Source organism: Patagioenas fasciata, chromosome Z (assembly GCF_037038585.1).
Source record: "Patagioenas fasciata isolate bPatFas1 chromosome Z, bPatFas1.hap1, whole genome shotgun sequence".
Classification (NCBI taxonomy): Eukaryota; Metazoa; Chordata; class Aves; order Columbiformes; family Columbidae; genus Patagioenas; species Patagioenas fasciata.
Window position 1 is genome coordinate 38,084,443 of NC_092560.1, and position 21,444 is coordinate 38,105,886.

A 21,444-nucleotide genomic window follows, 5' to 3' on the forward strand; every position below is an offset into this window, starting at 1 on the left:
ATAGGGAGAATTTGAAGCAGCCATGTAGATTTCCACTAGAAGTATTGGCTGAGTTAAAGAAGTAATTACAAAAATAAATAATTAACCCCCCAGCATATATAGTTTTTAAAACCTAGCCTCTTCAAGACACACCGTTTACACCTAGAATACCCTACTCTGTTCATTCCTAACGAGGCAAAATCCAAAGATCAAAACAAGCTGTTCTCTGTCCTTTAAAGAGAAATTAAACAGTTGTTTTATGTTCTTTACAGAAGAGTTTTGGTGCAGTGTTTCCAGGCACAAATCTTTCTCACAGTACTGACAGCAAGAATACAAACAGAAGCAACCCACCCTGTGCCAAAAAAAAAAAAAAAAAAGGCAAAAAGTACTTGTCAGTGAACAGATTGTGACTTCAAACCATCATATCTGTAGCTGTTCTTTCTTAAATTTAAAGGACTAGCAATTAAGGATGAAAAATGTTAAGGAAAGTTTCCAGGAGAAAGTAACTGAACAGTCAGAGAGAAAATAGCTTCTTTAGCAAAGGCCAAATGCAAGATGAGGGAAGATGCTGTGTTTTCAAAGGTACAGCTATTTTTGTTTTAGATTATGGTATTGGTGACTTTTCTTTGGACATCATGATTCTATAATAGAGTTCTAAACTGCCTGATTAGCATCTCTGTCCTGCTAGTAGCTTTTCCTACCACCAATAGGAACCAGTCAAAGTTTCCTTTTTCTGAGGAAAAAAAGTGCTAAGATAAGAAGTTTTATTGTATCTGTCTTTTTTGAGATCATGTCTTTAGTTTTCATATATTTGGACGTTTAGATCAGGACATTTCAGGTGTGTTGAAATACATGTTGCCAGTAGCAAATGTGCTTTGCTTTTGATTTAAAATGAAAAATGTGATTTTTTGTTAATTGATTTTCTTGAATGCATCCATTTGTCTGCCCAGTTTGGAATACATTCTAAAATAGAAGTAGCTTTAAAAATAAAAGGAAAAAATAAATTATTAAAAAACATACATTAAAAAGATAAAAGGAAATGCTGCTTCTCCCAGAGTTCCACAAAATCTTTTTTCTTGACACATCTTGAAATCTTTATGCCTGTTACAAGCATCAACTGAAATAATACAAATGAAAAGTGGATAACAGGAAAACAGACTAGCAGTAAGCCAGAGTAATGTTAAGGCATATAATGTTGTTTAATAAAACTTGCAACAAATGTCATGATTTTTATAGTGAAATTTAGCAAGCTCTATTGTTTTCACTATCAGATAGACATTGAAGTTGTATAATCCAGAAACTGGATATGACATATACCAGCCACTACTTGGTGGAGCATGTTATATCAAACTCCTGTTGTACAGCTGGCAAACCACCCACGTTCTAGATTGCAAATTCAGTTGCGGTGTGATAGCATCAGCCTGCAGTGCTCTCCTTATACTTACCAGACACCTAGGCTTGGTTCCTACCTGCACTGTGGTTTATTCTTTTTACAAAAGAAAAAAAAAAAAAAAGCATATCATACACCACCCTCACAATGAATAATGTATTATTTCCAGTTACAAAAACATGAAAATGAAATTAATTTCCCTTTTCAAAAAGTACATTTAGCTCATTCAGACATCCACAATTACCCTGGAACTTGAGTTAAAATAAGCGTAGAACTTAAGTAAGAGCAGACTCAGTTACAAAGAGGCCATATCATCAGCATGATAAAGTTGCAGAGATCAAATAGTTTAGTTTCTGCCTGTTAAATAGATAGGCCTCTGTCTCTGGAACCAAAGGAGCATCTTTGTGAACTGTCACCATGGCCTTTCTGAGAGGACCCACTAAGGCAATAACACTGTGCCAGTAACTAAATGTTTGATCTAAGCAGAAAACCCAAAACCTGATATATAAATATTTTTTCAACTAAAAGGTAACTGTCAAATGTTTGTTTTCCTTGGCAAAAAATTAACCTAGAAAAGTTTCCAGTCACCCAAAATGTTTAATTGCACTGAAAACAGACATACATACCATTCTGGTCTGGGAGACTCTATATTGAGTTACATGTAGTTAAGATACGTTTCAAAATATTTCACTGAAAAAGGTTAAAACAGTTGAAGTAAAAAAGTATTTGAAAAAAACTGTTCAGATGTTTTTGGGTTTGGGTTTTTTTTAGCCAATAAATGGTCCTCTTGCTCCTTAAAACTATCCTTCATTCCAGAGAAACACTAAAAAAAAGAGGCAATATCAGTCTGTCTTTGCGTAAATCCCAAGGCAAAATGCTCCCTTTGGTCACTGTTGGCGTGAAACCAGAAATGACAGTAATTGCCAGCAGTTCGCTTGTATTCATCAAGATTCACTACAGAGCTATCAGTGTGAAAAGAGTGAAATGAACTGATATGTCTGATGTGTAATAAGCTATTTTTAGTTCAAAGAGAAACACATTTAGGGAAGACTGTTCCTTCCTGTCTTTTCTGCCCAGCTTCATATGTCATAACAATTTAAATACCTTTACCTAAAAGTGGTGTGATGGATTTTCTTTATACTCTGTGGAATCTTCTTTGCTGCTGGTGTAACTCCAGCAACATTTATGTAAAATCCGAGGAAAATGCAGTGAACCAAAAAGGGCTTTCCAGTAGAAACAGGTTGTAGCCTGATCTGGAAAATACTGTGCACGTAACTTCACTTAGCATTAGTGAGTCATCTAGTTGAAGTTAGGCTATGGAGGTGAGCACTTAAGGATTTGGCCTTTGGCAGTGGTAAAGCAGCTCAGATTTGTGGAGATGTTTTACAGTGATTTCTGCTGGCATCTCATTTTGGTTAGGCTAGATAAATTCCTCATCTGAGCCCCTCAAGGGTGTTCTGGTCCGCCACTGCTGCTTGTTCTGATGATTTCCTTGTCCAGATGTAAGGCTTCACTTTGCTGGCACGTGGTGGAGATGCCTCAGCCTGTCTCACCTTTCAGATGAGTGGGTCTCCAGTCTCCAGTTAGGTTTGCTTAGGCAGGATGAAGTAAAATGGTTAAAAGAAAACTGAGATGATTTGCTAATGTCAGGAGCCTGAAGTTTCAGGTTATTTGGCAATGTCAAATAAACGTCTCTGTACATTTGCACTGAAAAGGGGATTTTGGACAGTTCCATAGTTCTGGTTTCGTGTGCAGTTTTAAATATCAGGTAAAATTTTGGAAGCCAGTAGTGGGCTCATAGACCAAAAGTCTCCCAGAGACTGTTACAAATCTACATTAAGTTCCTGAGCAATAGTGTTTGCATTCAGTTAAAGGAAGCTTGGAGACCCTCTCCAAGAGCTCAATTCAATCTTTCTAGGGCAGATCATAATTTAAATTCAGCTCTACTTTGTGAAGTAACTGCAACAAATCCTTGTATGTGTACTACATGGTGAGGTGAAGGAGACTGGAGTGTGTTAACAGTGTTTTCTCATCTCAAATTCAGTACGTTAAAAAATCCCTTCCAAAATGTAAGCAAGTTCCTTCATAAAGCTGTGTCAGCTTTGGGGGTTTTAGCCTATCCTGCTCTCCTTGGGAGGCTGTTCCAGAGCTGGATCCTCTGAGGGCTGGGAATTTTTTTCTGATTCTTACCCTAAATTTATTTATGGCCAACTATTATCCCTCTGCTCTTAAGCCAACATTGTCCATTAGCTTAAGTAGCACTTCTCCTTCACCAGTGTTGCACTTCAGTTCTCCCATCTTTTGGCCACCGCAAAGATGCATTTAGAGCATGACTCTGCTGGGGTAATCGAACCAAACTTGTAAAGTCCTCTCTTGTGGTGTGGGCTTTTGTTTTCTTGATGCTCTGTTTTTCCTTTGAAGCGATCCTGTCTGAGCACACCAGCATGTGTCTGTGGAGCTTTTGCCACTGCCTGCAGGCTCAGGCACATGTTTGCTGAGCGAAGAGATGTGTGGCTGAAGATGTTACCCTGACCAGACCGATGGCTGCAGCTGCCCTTTGGGAAGTGCCTGTTCCCCAGCAGATGGATGGTCTGGGTCATGTCAGCAACACCTGCTGGCTCAGCAGAGGCCCCCCATGCTGGAGCAGTGCCAAGGGATGGCATGTGCAGCTGTGGGAGCAGGAGATCATGCAGCCATAACCTTTAGCTCAGGGTTTGCAGGGTCTTTTGCTTCCGAGCAGACCCCTGTTTGGTATGTGTCACTGTGAGGGACAGGGTTGCACCCCACCTTTCTTTGAGGGGCTGGATTCTCATCAGGTGTGTATTAGTCTCCAGGAACTCTGGCAGAGGCTGTCCTGGGGAGCCCTGTACCCCTGAGACCCCGGATGAAGCCAGGTCAATGGAGGAGTTTGCTTTAGTCGATGAGGACTGGGTTAGGGAGCAGTTGAGCAGTCTGAACATCCATAAATCCATGGGTCCAGATGAGATGCACCCGCGGGTGCTGAGGGAGCTGGCTGAGGTCATTGCTGGACCACTCTCCATCATCTTTGCCAAGTCTTGGGAAACGGGAGAGGTGCCCGAGGATTGGAGGAAAGCAAATGTCACTCCAGTCTTCAAAACGGGCAAGAAGGAGGACCCGGGTAATTATAGACCGGTCAGCCTCACCTCCATTCCTGGGAAAGGGATGGAACGGCTTGTCCTTGGTGCCATCTCAAGGCATATCAAGGATAAGAGGGTTATTAGGGGGAGTCAGCACGGCTTTACTAAGGGTAAGTCATGCGTGACCAACCTCATAGCCTTTTATGAGAATGTAACAAGGTGGATGGATGATGGCAGAGTGGTGGATGTGGTCTACCTTGACTTCAGCAAAGTGTTTGACACAGTCTCGCATAGCATCCTAGTTGCTAAGTTGAGGAGGTGTGGTCTGGACAATAGAGTAGTGAGGTGGATTGCAAACTGGCTTAAGGAGAGAAGCCAGAGAGTGGTGGTTAATGGTGCGGAGTCCAGTTGGAGGCCAGTATCTAGTGGAGTGCCTCAGGGGTCAGTACTGGGGCCAATTTTATTCAGTATATTCATTAACGATTTAGACGAGGGAATTGAGTGCACTATCAGCAAGTTTGCTGATGACACCAAGCTGGGAAGAGTGGCTGACACGCCAGAAGGCTGTGCTGCCATCCAGCGGGATCTGGACAGGCTGGAGAGTTGGGTGGGGAAAAATTAAATGAAATATAAGAAGGACAAGTGTAGAGTCCTGCATCTGGGCAGGAACAACCCCGGGTTCCAGTATAGGCTGGGGAATGACCTATTAGAAAGCAGTGTAGGGGAGAGGGACCTGGGGGTCCTGGTGGACAGCAGGATGAGCATGAGCCAGCACTGTGCCCTTGTGGCCAGGAAGGCCAATGGCATCCTGGGCTGTATTACAAGGGGAGTGGTCAGTAGATCGAGAGAGGTTCTCCTTCCCCTCTACTCTGCCCTGGTGAGGCCCCATCTGGAGTATTGTGTCCAGTTCTGGGCCCCTCAGTTCAAGAAGGACAGGGAACTACTGGAGAGAGTCCAGCGTAGGGCAACAAAGATGATTAAGGGAGTGGAGCATCTCCCTTATGAGGAAAGGCTGAGGGAGCTGGGTCTCTTTAGTTTGGAGAAGAGGAGGCTAAGGCTTTTTAATGTCTATAAGTATATAAAAGGTGAGTGCCATGAGGATGGAGCCAGGCTCTTCTCAGTGGCAAACAATGATAGGACAAGTGGTAAAGGGATCCAGAGGTTCCACTTAAATTTGAGAAGAAACTTCTTCTCAGTGAGGGTATCAGAACACTGGAACAGGCTGCCCAGGGAGGTTGTGGAGTCTTCTTCCCTGGAGACATTCAAAACCTACCTGGACATGTTCCTGTGTAGCCTCATCTAGGTGTTCCTGCTCCAGCAGGGGGATAGGACTAGATGATCTTCTGATGTCCCTTCCAATCCCAAACATACTGTGATACTGTGAACAGGGTTTCTTTGGTTGTGTCTGTCATGAGCCAATATTGGGTTGTGCATCAGGTGCTGCACTTACCTGTTGTTGAATGAGTGCTTGCTACCATCGCTAAAGTCAATTCATGTCTTGTTACTCTGACTTTCCATCTGTGTATCAGGATCAAGAATCACTGTTCACTTTTAGATAGCACTTGACAAAATAGTTGCTTTACCAGGCAGGCCGGCATTTTGCTTCAAATATCACCCTTTTTATGACTTTTTGTTTTTTCCCCAAAATGGAAATTATTACTGTGGGAGTCTCAATTTATTGCAGAAATAATTTAGCACAGTGACACATTTTAATAGGACAGATTTCAGAGTATTGTAGTGCAGATCTGACACTTGCATCTGGCCTTACATCTCGTTCTTTGGCAGCAGGGTAGTCCCAACTGTACTGCCATGCTAATTAATCAGCTCAGCACTTTTTTGGGGATCATTATGTAGGTTTCAGTTTCATAAAAGGATTTACCGACTTGGCTTTTTAGCTATAAAGTAGCTTGACAGTGCACACTGCCAAAACAAAAGATGGAAACCTAGAATCTAAACAGAAGCAGATTTAAAAACACGTGTACCACTTCAGGAGAAAAATAAGTGCTATGAGTAAAATCCATACAGCTGTTGAAATTACTTATTCATTACTTTTAACTTCTGCTTCAGAACTAGCTAACAAAACTTCTCCAGCTTTATTAGACTGTAGAATGGTGAGGGGTTTATTTATTATTTAATACCACTCTTGTCTCTCTTAGCCTCATTTAATATCTGAATTGCTTGGGTTTGATTCTTTGTTCATATGAGTCAGACAGGATGTAAGGAGTGTGGGGAGCCATCAGCCTGTGACGTGGTCTCACACGATTTTTTTCTGCTCAAACTTTCAATCAGTTTAGATGGCACATCATAAAATGTTGTCTTAATTCAAGGGCATGTTATTGTGTCTTCTGAAAGTCATAGGACAGAGATGACAACACATGCTGTCTTCCTTCTCACTCAGATGAGTAAACAGTAATTCCTGCACTAGCTGAGCTGCACAGATGCCAAATAGATCACAACAGACTGAGATTTGAGGATGCAGCTTCTTCTAAATGGGTTCTGAAATGTTGTAGTGTGTTCTTCACTACCCAGTTACAGGGGGAACAGTCACCACAAAGCACTGAGATAAGGAGATATTGGCATTTTAGGGTCTGCCCTGGGAAAGTGGTGAACATCTGCAATTCCCATTGAGATCAAAGAAGAAGTGCAGGGTGCTCAGCAATTCTCTTGCAGGTCAGCTTTTAAACAAATACTTTTCACAAAACCTTTTCACAGACACCTTTGAAAGCAAATTTCCACTACCAGGTACTTTCAGTTCCTCTCATTTTCCCAGTGGTTTTGCATTACAAGGATTTGTGGAAATTGAACAAGGTGAAGGTTGCCATCAGTCCTACCTATAAGCAACCAAATATAACTTCAGCTGCTGGTTGAGGTGAACCCACCACACCCAGTATTCTGGTATTTTAAATAATCTTGAGGTTAAGACACTGCTTGAAAAGGAAGAAGACAATACTAAGTAGTGTCTTCCCTTACAACTTTTTGCTGGTAGTAGTACATAGCAGTTAAAAAACACTTCCCTCTTCCTTAGGATTTTAAAAGTATTCAAGCAAATTAAAAGCCTACATCCTGCAAAAAATGTTTATGACCATATTTTTGTGTTCTCCCGAATACCTGGTTCATCCATGAAAATTTATCTTAGGCTGCTGAATTAATGCGTTGAAGTTAAAGCTCACAGAATTTATGTGAAGTACATAATTTATTATTTCCATCTGAGAGATGGTGAGGCTGAGGCAAACTTGTCTACTAATTTGTCTTTCTGCTAGTGTCAGATGAGTGACTATCTGTTGCACTCCATTTCTTGAGTGTTGTTTTACCCCGTATGAAGGTGGAGAGATAATGCTATATTTGTTTTCATGGCGTGAGCAAAGTGGGAAAAGACAAGTGAGGTCTGTGAATAATACAGGGTAGGATACCTAGATGAGAAGTATTCATTAGCTCGCACAGTGCTCTCAGCCTGCACGGTGTATGGTGTGTGTGCATGCTGGGGTAGTATGTGCAGCTCCCAGGCTGGCTGGGGTTCCCAGCTGCCACAGGAGGAAATATTTACTGTCCTTGCGAGTACCGTGCATACAGTTACGTGCTCAAAGACCAAAAATTGCATGGGTTGGTAGTATTCCTCTTTACATATTGACTTGACTGATGAGGTTTTTTTATTACAAGGTCTCAGTGTACTGTTGTAGGCTGACCTTCTTTCACCGCTACCATCAAAATCTTCTGAATAGGAACATGGGTGTATGGGCTTGATAGCTGTTCCATCAGCCTTCGCTGCAGCAGTTGGCTTCACTCTGTTCTGCAAGACGAATACGCTCTTAATAAAAGTAATTTGTGTTCATTCAACTTTGCTTGCATGTGGGTATTGAAGGCAGGTTGAAAATGGCTTTGCCAATACTACAAGTAGAATGTAAAAAAAAAATTCTTAAAATAGCATATGAAATATTAACAAACGCTTTCTGCACTCTCGAGTTCTCAGGTGAGCCTATGATTCTTTCCACATTAAGAAGGGAGTTTCTCAAATAGTTCAGCAGCCAAATGCCAGGGGCTGCACTATGCAAAACACTTCTCCTTCTCAAGGCAGCTTTTACAGCGTCTGAATAAATGACGTGGTAGGTACACATGGCTAGAGGTGCGCATAGGGAGCAGTGAGGGGGAGAAGTTCAGAGGGGAGCTCTCTAGGGACAGCCAAAGCCACATCCTGCGTGTGGTCCAGTTCCCCCCTCAAAATAGCAGGTCTGTGTTTGACATGCAAGCAGCTTGTCCCAGGTAGAACATGCTCCCTGTACTGACACTTGCTTTGTCTGCATTTTGCCTGCAGTGGCTGAGGAGCCCAGGCCCCCAGCATGAGAAACGGACTCTCTTTGGAGATATGGTGTGTTTCTTGTTTATCACTCCACTGGCCACCATCTCGGGCTGGTTGTGTCTACGAGGAGCAGTGGACCATCTGCACTTTAGTAGTAGGCTGGAAGCTGCTGGCCTCATTGCACTCACTGTCGCACTCTTCACTATTTACCTCTTTTGGACCCTGGTAAGTATTGGTTTTCTGTTCAACTCACAGGAATATGGGAAAGAACAAGTCAGAAAATTAATTGCAGAGAGTGCTGTAGAGTGGGTACAAAGCACTGCTTATTTACCTTCTGTACTGATAAATATAACTTATATCTGTTTTTGTCAAACACCGTACAAATTCTCTGGAAAACCAGAAAGACAGATTGCCTTTGGGATCAGAAATTCCCAGATCCCAACCACCAGAGGTGACAAGGAAATAACATAGAAGAGTTCAAGACAGATGCTACAGGAGGGAATTTCATCAAAGATAATGTGCAAAAGGTGAAGGCACAGTGCACAGAAAAAGCTTCAGGGGAACAACCTGGCTGACACAGGGCATTCAGATTTAATTCTAATAAAACATCTGGCCCATTTCACAATTCAAAAGGCTTGGAAGTGGGTGCACTGCATGCTTTCCCCATTCCTCATGGCACAGTGGGAAGTCCACGGCAGAGCACACCTCACACCCGGGTCTGTAGAAATGTTACTGCCTTTGCAGTGCAGATTAAATTGCTGCTTTAGTCCCATCCTGCACCAAGGTGTGCTGTCACTTGCATGCCAATCCTCCCTGAAAGTCACTTGTTTTGTGCTAAGTTATTAATCTGAGAACAGTTCCTGGCCCCAGCACACTCAACAAACAGTTGGCCCAGCAGAAATAAAGGGAACCCAGAGGACAGCTGCCAAAATACATGTTTATCCAGCTGTGGTCTAGCAATTCACTGAAAACTTCATGTTACTGTTGAGTGTGACATTTCACACCTCTAGCTCTGGTGAGGGAAGAACAGAACAGCAAAAGAACAGGGAGCATCCACACAGACAGGGTGATGCTTGGGCGACGGTGCGAAGCTGTGCTGCTGTGAGAGGAAAAGCTCATCTGAGCTTGTGCTGCCCTGAGTGGGGGCAAGGCCACCCTGCCTGTGGTGCTGGCATGGCCACTGGTGCTGCAGGGCCAGCACCCAGCTCTCCCCTTGGTGGGTATGGCCACACACCCTTTGACTGACACCTTCCAGCCCCTTTTGGTCCGTGTGAGCTGCTGAGGAAGTGGCACTTTTAAGAAGTGCATTAGTGGAGATAGCCCACTGCATAAAACCCCTGTCCTGAGCCTAGAGTAAGCATAGAAAAGGGGAGGTGGGGGGAAACACAAAAGCCCCACACTACCAGAGGACTAGCCCCAAGAAAGCTATCGAAGTTAACATCTGATTTACCTCATTCATAACAATGAAACCTTGTCTCATCCATAGAGGACTACAGGCTCATTTTACCAGCACACAACAGTAAGGAAAACTCAGGAGTTTTACCTCAGCCTCCTGCAGTTTTTCTTTTTTTGTTGTTTCTGCTTCCATTTTCTGTGAAGCAGCAGCACTCCTCTTTGACAGGATGGCCATTTATTCCAGCAGTGAGGTGGCGCTTGTCTTTACTGTAGTACTGTGTAGACACGTCTGTCAGGTGTTCAAGCAAAGTGATTGCATTCAAATTTCCTTAGAAACCCAAATGCTGTCCTATTCACATAATTTACAAAATTCACGAGCACCAAAATGGCTGGAAGTTGGAAATGGTAGTCTGGCTAAGTAGTTGAATTTAATTACCTGTAACACATGGGCACATCTGACCTTACTCATTAAGACTTCTGCAGCGTCTTTACTGTAGTCCCTAATGCAGTCTATTTTGTTTGCATTTTAAGTGGCAAAAATCCCTTCTATTCACTTTATGACTTATAGCCCTTCAAAAGCCTACAGAGAAATGTGTTACCAGTACTTGGAGAATATGGTGATAGTGAGCCTGATGTAAATGCATACCTTGGTTGATTTAATTGAAATACAGCATGTTTAATGTCTATGAAGTTGTAGAGGATGTAACTCCACTCTAAACTCTTATTCAGATCCGTAGGAGATGAACGGGCTGATGAAACACTGTGGTTATCAGGAAAGGGGATGCAGGAAGGTTTTCAGGGCACAGTGACCCCTCATGTTCAGCATGGCATTAATTCCATGGGCAGAGCCGTGGGACATGGTGGGAAGGACTCCCAGTACAGAAGGTGCAGTCATTGCCCTCACAGCATTAGTACTTGATGGAAGAGTTTTGAGCAGGTTTAAGTATATCTGCAGATTAAGTCAACAGGCTTGAGTGACAGTGCTATTGTGCACTTCTCTGGTGGCAAATTTGCGAAGTCTAGGCAGAGATTTAAAGTAACTACTTTACAAATGGCACAGAGCACTCTACATGTGGAAGACGTGCCCACTCTCTGCTAAACGACCTCTGATCCATCGCTCATGTATGAAAGCCCCAGCCTGCATTTGCCTTGGGAGGCTCCACAATTCCCTTGCCATGCAGCAGGGAATGGACCCGTACACACCATCAACTGCTTCAGCAGCACCTGCCCTTTAATTTTCAGAAATGGGAGAGTCCTGTACTGCTTGCTTGCTTGGTTATGACTGCATGGGGAATATATTGAGTGCTGTGGGGTAAATTACACACGTGATATAATGCTCCTTTAGGTCCTGTGAAAATTAAGAAGACTAAAACTTCATTTCCTTTCCGATAAATCAGCTTGTTTTCTCTGGAGGCAAAAGCTGGCTTATAGATTACTTACACACCACAGTTATCCCAGTGAGCAGGGAATGTGAGATGCTATTTTTAGCATCCAAGATGTGTTGTATCCCATTCCCTAAAACAGCCAAGTTCTCCCTGAAATGCTGTTGTTTTTCCTCTGTATTTAACCATTATAACCGATGTACACACACACACACACAAAAAAAATGCTACTCCCAAGAAAGCTTCAGACACAAAATGGAGATAGTTATTTAATCTAAGAATTCAGGGCCACACTCTGCTTTCCCTTGCACGCAGGACATCTTCACTCCAGTAAGATCAAGTAGCAGGTTGGAGTACAACAGGATTTAGCCCTGCAGCTTCTAATATAACATAAGTGCTGGTTTAAAGCAAAGGCTAGCCAAAATTAGTTCAAAGTTAGAAAGGCAGACCCCCCTCTTGCTATCCTTTCCAAAAGGCTAACAAAGGAGTTTAGTGTGCCAAGGAAAAATGTAAATCTGGCCTTTTTCAGTATCTCAAGCGTTTTGCATCCAGTGTAACAGCTTAGTGACTAACTACAGCTCTGCTGAAATTCAGGGGCTGACATCACTTGGAAACTGCCTCCAGGCAAGAACCCATTGTAAACAAGCTGTCCAACTTAATTCACAGGATATCCTGTGAAAATGCCTTAAGCAAACAAGCAGTTAAACCCTGCCTTAACAGTGCAGCCATTCCTCAAAGAGTCTCAGGCAATGCTACTTGAAAACTTAACCTAAATTCTAGCTCACTCCCCTGAAGCATTTTGCATGGCATTCATCTTTGCAGGTGTTGGTTTGTGTTTGTTTGTTTTGTGGGTTTTTTTTCCCCTCCTCCTTCTAACACATGATTTCTGCTGATACTGCAGTGCCTTTTTAAAAGACATTTCTCATGTTCTTGCATATACAATGTTCCAGAGAAAGGAAGATGCAGGCTGCTTTACCTTCAGGGGGGGCAGATGATATTGAGAGGTTCATCTGTTGGAAGAGCTGTCTTTGGGCAACTGCCTAGTGAACAAAAGCTCTGTGGGTTTCCCTCGTTAACAGCAGACAGCTCTATAAAGATCTAATTAAGAAAAAAAAAAAAAACACACAAGTTTTTTTTTGTTCCTAGAAGGATTTTACAGGAAGATAATTTATTTAGTTAAAAGCACCCTTTTTGCAATGAGGAAAGGGTTTTGGAGGATACATTCACAGGCACGTTTATTACTTAATACCCCTCCATACCTCACTGGCAGCCAGCCTGTCATTGCTGTAGGGTAGAAAACGCAGCAGCACAGCCCCTTTGACAGCAGCACACACAGCTGCTTCTCTGCAATCAGCACAAACCAAGCGTGTTACCTCCAACTTCCACGGCACCCTCTGCCCTCTGAGTAGCATTAACCTACAGAATTAGCACAGGGGCATAGAAATCAGTGACAGATGACCAGCTGCAAGTGAAGACAGAACAGCTGACAAGACAATGTTCCTCCTGTGCTCACTATGTGGGTCCCTCCTGCCTATAGCTCAAGAACACAAAAATTGTCATATGGCACATTTCACCCCAGAGGTCCTAAGCCAGTCTACAGAGGATTTGTGTGTGTATGGTTGTGGATTTTGTTGTTGTTTTGGTTGGTTGGTTTTTTAAAAACCTGCATATGTAGGTCATCTTACACAGACATAACTTTCATGACACTTCGCTGTCACTAAAATAAGCAATAAACTAATAAACAAATAAACTAATAGATGATAGATAGATAGATAGTCAAGCTATCTTGTATATCCATAGCATGCAGTCATTTCTCTTCCACTGTTAGCAGAACCATGCCAAGGTTGAAATTGGTTAGCTGGTAACAATAACAAAGAAATTCAGAGACAATTAAATTGAGATGCACACGTCAAGGGATGTCTTACATTGTGGCATCTGTGCATTCTTGAATTTGATATGTTGAGCAATAAAGCATTACAAGGTAGAACATATGACCCTGTGTTTGCACACAGTTTAGCTACCTGCAAGCCTTCACCATGGTGAGAATTACATTATTTGTCAGTTTAAAACCAAGGTGATAGTTCTCCAAAGTCACTCTAAGTGGCTACCAAGACTTCTAGTTCTTAGGAACGACAGAGGCAACATGTCTGATTTTTCACATTACAAAAAAGGGAATGAGAGGTCAGCAACAGCATGAAGTAGGGTGCAGGCTTCTTCTCTCCTGTGGCAACCTGGGGAACAGCCCATCTGGGTCTCACCTTTGCCCACCACTTTTTGCCATTTTTCTCCCACTCAGTCAGGCTGCTTATCAACTCAAAGGCATTTCCCTCCAAACTGCAGCTGATTCCTTGGAGGACAGCCGTGATTCTAAACACAGTGCATATCTCATCTCTTCCCAGGTATCCTTTAGGTATCACTGCAGGTTATACAACGAATGGCGTCGGACCAATCAGCGGGTGATACTCCTGGCCCCAAAGTGTGCCAACATCCCCTCCAGCCACCAGTCCCTACTGGGCCTGCAGTACCTCAAAAGGAACTCAAAAGAGACAATCGTTTGATGAGCGTAGTTCTGCACCAGGGCCATGCACTGAAAATACTATCCTCAGACCTCCCTTGGGTCAGACTCTGTCCAGAACCAGGAGTGCGCTGTTCTGATTTACAGACTCTGTAGAGGAAGCAATCACTGGATGCTGCAATCATATTTGCTACTCTGCCAAACTTGTTTATTTAGCAGATACTGTATGGAATTCTACAAACTGATGTTAATACTTGCATCATGAAGTGATGCAAACTTTTTTATTGTTCACAATATTACACTATGACAACTAGCAATGAAAAATAGGTTTTAAAAGTGCTTTGTTTTTATAATTCCCTGTTCCTACAGTGTCATTTTTTTTAGGCAGCTAGACAGTAACCAGTGTTGTTTCCTGAAGCACAGCAGTGGCATTCCCCCATTTGATTTTATTTGAAGGCTCATTATGCCAATATTTTGGATTATTAAATTTGTGTGTAATGAGTTTTACAAGTTGCCATATTATTTAAACACTATGAAGTGATTAGAAGAAAATCTTCTATGTTTCCTATTTGGCAGGCAAGTTCCAATTGGATCTTCAGTAATAAATTTAACATGTGCAAAAGAAATGACACTAACTGCAGTAATCTGCCTGTTTGAAAGTATTCCAGTGCATAGCACTCAGGAAAAAAAAAGTACATTTTTCCACTCAGAAGCAACAAATTAGGCACCCCATTCTGCTGGTGTGAATTCATACTTAGCCAATTTACTCTGCATTTACACTAAGCTGAATTTAACGGCACTTGTAGAACTGACTTTTATAAAGAAAATTCTGCATACATAATGAGATAATTAGACATATTTTAGGAACTTGTCTTGCATAAAAATTAGCATTTCAGCTTGACAGCCAAATTTAGCAGTGTGTGTAAACCCTGACCACTCATTGCAGCACTAAGGAGCTTTTTAAAAAATATAATACACAGCCTACTATGGTGACCAAAGTGAATTTGGAGTGTAATGACTTTATTCCTGGGTGGTATTACCCATTTCGCCTTTGGTTTTATGCCAATTTCATTCAGCATTTCTTCACTCTCAGAAGAGACACACACTTATTGCAAAGAGATTTATTTTACAGAACTACACAGAATTTCATTGACATGCTGTTAGAATTAGAAATTTATTCATAGCCCCTTTGCATAGATAGATTTTTTTAGAAATATGCATAGATGGCAATGTCAACATGTGCTTTGTTTTCTTCACTCCGCAGGAACTGTTAAGAAAAAGTAACACAAGGGGGCTAATAATTTATGATTTGGATAGTTCAAAGTATATTGGTGTTTACCATCAGACAATAACTTATTTGATGTTGTGTGTACTCTATAGGATAAAAAAGCTTAGTACACAAACCCCAATCTGTTAGCTTCTTTATTCTGTCTTTGGACCAGTCTAGCTGTAGTCATGCAGTAGTATTCTTTGTAATTGTCAAATTTAATGGGGATAAGACTCAACTACCTATATAAAGCAATACCATCCTTATTCAAACATAAAATTAGTCTCACAGCAAGCCAAGATACGTAAGAAAATAATGATATCTCTACTCATTATAAGGTCAGGGGTTGGTTGTATGTTTGGCAGTGAATACCTGCTTCTCTTCTAGAGAAAACTATACAAGATTCTTAAAACATGGATGTCACTAAGTCTGTAGTGCCTTTTTTTTTTTAAACCTCTTCCCAAAGGCAACAAACTATTTGGATACAAGACTGAACACGCAGGTATGTACAGAGTTCCAGGTTAACAGAAAACTAGCCAGTGGTACAGACACAAAGCAAGTCTAGCGGGGTCAGAACACTGTCAGACAGTGTTTTAATTAATGCTTACACTCTTCCTTTAGGTAAGCTTTCTTCAGAATTGTTACTAGTTTTGCTTCTTTGAGAGATAACCCAGAAAGCTGGCCCACAAAAGAACTATTATACTTAAGTACTGTTCTTAGGTTTGTTTCATGAAACAAAAATTAGGATGATACAGGATTATGTAGCAACTAGCAAAACAATTATTCAAATCAAGTTGCAAGATTTATGCACACGGATGAGCAGTGACTTGGCCCAGCTCATCTGTGGTATTTTAATTTTTTGTTTAAGACACCTTTTTAATCTGAAGAAGGCATATTTAAGCAGCCAGAAAGTATGGTCCAGTTTAGCAAATACATCACTCATCTAGTTTCTCTGCTTGATGCACAAGTACAGCAGAACTGACTGGTGAAGTCACTAGGAAGTCTCCCATGCATTTTCTCAAGGGAAAAAAAAAAAAAAGCCAGAAATTATCTAGTCACACACTTAGTGTTTTCCATTAAACCCATGGGAAAAAAACTCACACTTCATATTCTTCTTTGTTTTGCCTAAAATGTAAGAACAGGAAGGTGGGCAATATAAATTCTTATTTCCACTTTTGTTCTGAACTACAGACTTGCAGACAGAAGGCTCTTCCTGATGAGTATTGTTTTTTCTTTCATTACTTGAGGCTGCTGTTGGCACATCAAGTTCAAATTTTGATTAACACTTTTAGAACTGGATCATTACAACAAATATTCTACAACAGCAACAATACTGTTTCATCTGAATAGCTATGGAAGATGAAATTATTTGCAGCAGTAGCTACAGCTAGCAAATCTCCTGCCAGTACAATAACATCTGTGTTATGCTATCCTTAGAGTTCCCAGTTAAGCAAAAAAAGTAAAATAATCATAAATTATCAGGGAGGTGTGGTGGTTTTGTTTTTTTTTTTTTTTTTAATGAATGTTACTTTCCTTCTCAGCAACATTATGCTTTCCTCTCATGCAGTGGCCTTTCCATTTATATTCCTTTTCCATTTGAGAAGTTACATAGAAGAAGCAGTATTCAAACCAGTATTTTGAGCTGCAAGTGATAAAAGCAACTTGAGCCACCCAAAAAAAAAAACCTTCTAAAAAGATGGAGACATAATAGTTTTGTTCCTGCCTTTCACATCCTATTTTATGACAACAGAGATCACCATCCTACGTGTACTGTATATCAATACACTGTATTAATTACAGATCAGTGTTAACAGTGAGTACAAAGTTCTACTACTTCTACATAGCCTCTATCAAATTATATAGAACAACACACAAGACAAAAATAAAGTAACTTTAAGTAGTGGTATTTCAGAAGATGATGCTGAAAATGTGTGAGATCTTAGAGGAGGAAGCTATGCAACTCCTCACTTCCTTTTGTGGTGAGGAGAATAAGAGGAAGCATCACTACAAATTACTTGGGAAGAATCAGGGAAGCACATTCAATGTGTAGAAGAAACTGATAGAGAAGGATGTAACTGAAAATTTAGAGATACCATAGACTGGAGGGAAGTCAGGGCACAAGTGGGATTGAGGAATACTTCAGTTTTTTGGGGTTTGCCTTGTGTTGGTTTTCTTGGTTTTGTTTTCCTCTTTACTCAATTTTATAGTTCTGCCAGACTGAGACTTCAAAGTGTCATTTTGCATTTCATTAATTAAAATCAGCTCTGCATCACTTTCACAGTAGGAAGTCACACAGCTGGTCTTTGCTGTGATGGATACTATGAGAGAGATGAAGAGCCATTGGAAGAAACACTTATGCACTAAAAGCAAACTAAAAGCTCTCCCTTTCAAATGAAGGCAAGTTCAAAAAAAACCCAAACACCCTGTTAATAATTAAACTCTTAATCTGTTATTGTTTATGAGACCAAGCTCCATGTAACACACAGCTGGTTAATTAAACAAGCATTTTCCTTGCAAGTAGAAGTGCGTATTGCCTGTTTACTGCCAAATACTGATTTGGGGTATTCAAAAGTAGGTTGGTGCAAAAATAGTCACTGTTTTGGACCGTGAATTTTAAATCATTGTAACTAGGCTCAAACATGTTTATTAATCAAAATAGGAACCACTACAGTAAATGCATTTTTGCTAATAAGTTTGTTTATTCCTGTAGCATAAAAATCCGTGCTTTGGGATTCACCAGACTCTTGGAAAACATTTTCTGCCTCCTGACTGTGGAGGTGTTTTCTCTGCAAACAGTTGTTGAGATGCTTGACAAGTTGGTTGGTGAGAGGTGAGGTGAATATAGCAGATGAGGCAAAACGCCATAGCCCAATGCATTCAAACTTTTGTGCAATATGTGGTCAGGTGTTGTCAATGAGAAAAGCTGAGCCCTTTCTGTTGACCACTGCTGGCTGCATGTGTTGCTTTTTCTGTGCATTTCATCAGTTTGCTGAGTTTACGTCTCAGGTGTAATGGTTTCACCACGATTCTGAAAGCTTTGGTGGATCAGACTGGCAGCAGACTACCACACACTAACATTAACCTTTTTTGGTGCAAGTCTGGCTTTGAGACATACTTTGGAAGTTCTTCTCAGTCCAACCACTCAACTCATCTTCACTGGTTGTCATATAAAATCCACTTTTTGACACATCACAATCTGACTGAGAAATTATTTTTGTTGTTACATTGAGTAAGAGAAGACAAGACTTCAAAACGATTATTCTTTTGTTTTGATTTTTCATCAGCTCATGAGGCCCCCACTTAAGGAGCTCTTTTCGCCTTTCCGATTTGCTTCCAAATGCCAAATGACTGTGCAATGGTTGATGTTGAGTTCTTCGGCAACTTCTCATGTAGTTGTAAGAGGATCAGCTGTGATGACTGCTCTCAGTTGGTCCTTGTCAACTTCTGCTTGCTAGCCACTAGGCTCCTCATCTTCAAGGCTCTCATCTCCTTTGCAAATTCCTGGGCTAAATGCATTGTTGATGTTGGAAGTTGTCTCCGCTGCTTTAGAACCCATTTTGAACTCTGATGAAATAAAACCCTCAAATTTCCTTTTTTCTAACATCATTTTTATAGTCTAAAATAAATATAAAATAAACAGCAAGCAATAAGCCAGGTTTGACTCTTGCATTTCAAAAACAGAAAATATGGGCAAGCAAGTCTGACCTTTTCCATAATATTAAGTCATAGAACGAAACTGTCATGTTGGTTTTCTCAGGCACTGTAGAATTTTGTTACTCAAGGTAGTGTGTTTTGTTGTTTGTAATGGGATAATGTCAACATTCATTCTGTCTTTTAACAAGTTTTATTTGGAAAGAGTTTTGTACACAATAGTTCGGAAAAATCACAATTAGTTCTATAACTTTTCAACAAAGGAAAAAAATGTTTCGTAGCATTGCCACAATGAGGTTTAAGAGGCTGCCAGTAAAAATTTAGGAACTGAAAGCAATCACAAGTAGTAACAAACCTGGCAGCTCTTGGGAAATGCAACTCTTGATTTTTTGAAAAAGCTTTCATATGTGGAATAACAGCAATGAATTCATATGCAGTGTGGTGTTATCAGTTATGTTTTATGCTATATAGCCATACTTTAGTCTTGCTTATGCACCTGCTAGGTATACATAAAGCTAGCGGCCTCTAGTGTACATTTTACCTTGTGTAATAGGTTTTAAAGATATTAGGTTGGCACAAAAAGAACTGTGGTTTTTGCATTGTTGAAATTTGCCAGCTTAGTCTGAAATGTGCCTTTAATGATGCCACCAAATGTAGCTTTTCTTATTCAAGGTTAATCACACAAAGAACATCCTGTATTTACACAAACACATGAAAGGAAACCAGAGATCAGCAAAGGACTCAGAGCAACAAATGCACACTAAGAAAAACCTGAGAAAAAATAGATAACTTCTACCATATTATTATAAATAATTAAGTGTCCTAGTGTTTCCTTGAGCTTAATCACTATATACCAGGAAAGGCTAAGTAAACATTCAAATCCATCATTCAGAGCCTCCATTCTCTTTATAAAAATCACCAGTAAGTAATGAGTTGTCCTATCAGGGACAAGACCTTTAAAAGCTTTTCCCCATCAGCTACTTATTTTTTTTTGCCTGAAGAAAAATACTTAGTCAATTACCATGTGGCCATTTCTACAAAACCAGCTGTCATTTAAAAAAAATTTCTACTAGAAGTACCTATGCTGCTTACAGTGCAGTATGAATATGAAAGGCACTTTTTCATAAAGTTGTTGGAGTTTCCAGATAAAACACCCTTTTCACTCCAGTATCCTTCAAATTAGTATCAAAATGATACACCAATACAAGTTAAATTTCTCCTTGAAAATTTTAGACTAGCATTTTAAATTGCTTCATTTGCAAAAGCAGACAAGAATAATTAACATCTATTGAAAAGTTATTTAGATTACTTACATATAAATTTATCTTTATTTTGCTCTGTGCTTGGGCAAATACAATATAGGTTTACACAGCAGAGATAAAGAAGTCAGAGGTATCAGAGTTTGTAGCATAGAGCTACAACTGACCACGCTGTGTAAAATAATTTGTGCCACAGGGCTACAGTCACTGAGGTTTATTAATGAACTTGTCCAATATAAATAAAAAATGCAGTTTACAAGTTTGCTGCTTTTGCTGTGGACCAAAAAAACCCCAAACTTCTACAGAAACAGGACCAGCTGAGAGGAATACATATCTTGCCTCAAGAGTGTTCATCCTACAATACTAGTGCTGTACGAGTAACAACACTTGTGCCCTGAACAGATTCTTATTCTGGTTTTCACAGGAATTAATGTATTTGAGCAGATACATTTCTGGTATTTCTAGTTGCAAGCAGTAAGTTACTGAACAGTTTTCACCTGCAAGGATGATACAATATGTATTTCTTGTCAACTGAGTAACAGATCAGTATCAGATGATAATCCTTATCTGTTGCCAACTATAGAAAGGACTAAATGTACCTAAAAATAATTATATATAAATTAATAATTGAAATATTACTGTAACAGTAGTAATAAAAAGACCTACCAATATTTTAATCACAAGTTGAACATGTCTACAGAGCTAACTTGGATATTGTTTGCTGCTTCTCCAGCTCACTACCTGACTAACAACCTCCAGAAAACATCAACACATTTAGCACAATATTGCATGTAGACAGTGAGTTCATTTTTCAGTAGTCAAATACCTTTACCAAATCCATCAGTGTGTGTGCTCTCACCTAGACTGGTACCACAACAGCTGAGGTGGTGTATTTTGAATGCAGTTCCAAGCTAACAGGAACAAGAACTCTCACAGGCATTGTATGATAGGAGAAAAAAAGTCAGTATGCCATAAAAATGTGCATTTGCTGCATACAGCAGCACAATGACTACTCCACAACCATGACACTGGTGTTTTTTAGTACAGAAATATAATGTCCACCCTACCTTGCAGTCACAAAATGTACCTCTGGACTTCAATGTGGGAAGATGGGGAAAAGCTATTCTGTTCAATAAAGCAGAAACTTTCAGAAGTTATTATGGAACTTGCAGGAAAGTGTAAGGAGTTGTTTGTTTGTTTGTTAATATTGGAAT

The 21,444-nt window shown here is 40.5% G+C and overlaps 1 protein-coding gene across 7 annotated transcripts in view; it reads left to right on the forward strand.

Annotated features, from left to right (window-relative positions):
* Positions 1–21,444, forward strand: part of MARCHF3 (membrane associated ring-CH-type finger 3) — a 94,561-nt gene that overhangs the window by 62,134 nt on the left and 10,983 nt on the right. For 6 of the 7 annotated variants that reach the window (XM_071802463.1, XM_071802464.1, XM_065860526.2 and 3 more), the window contains 2 exons: positions 8,777–8,986; positions 13,938–15,056. In XM_071802463.1, the coding sequence (XP_071658564.1) occupies positions 8,777–8,986; positions 13,938–14,096 (369 nt within the window). In that variant the 3' untranslated portion in view covers positions 14,097–15,056. Of the gene's footprint in view, positions 1–8,776; positions 8,987–13,937; positions 15,057–21,444 lie in introns of those variants that run through there. The other variant, XM_071802468.1, reaches the window with a different exon arrangement.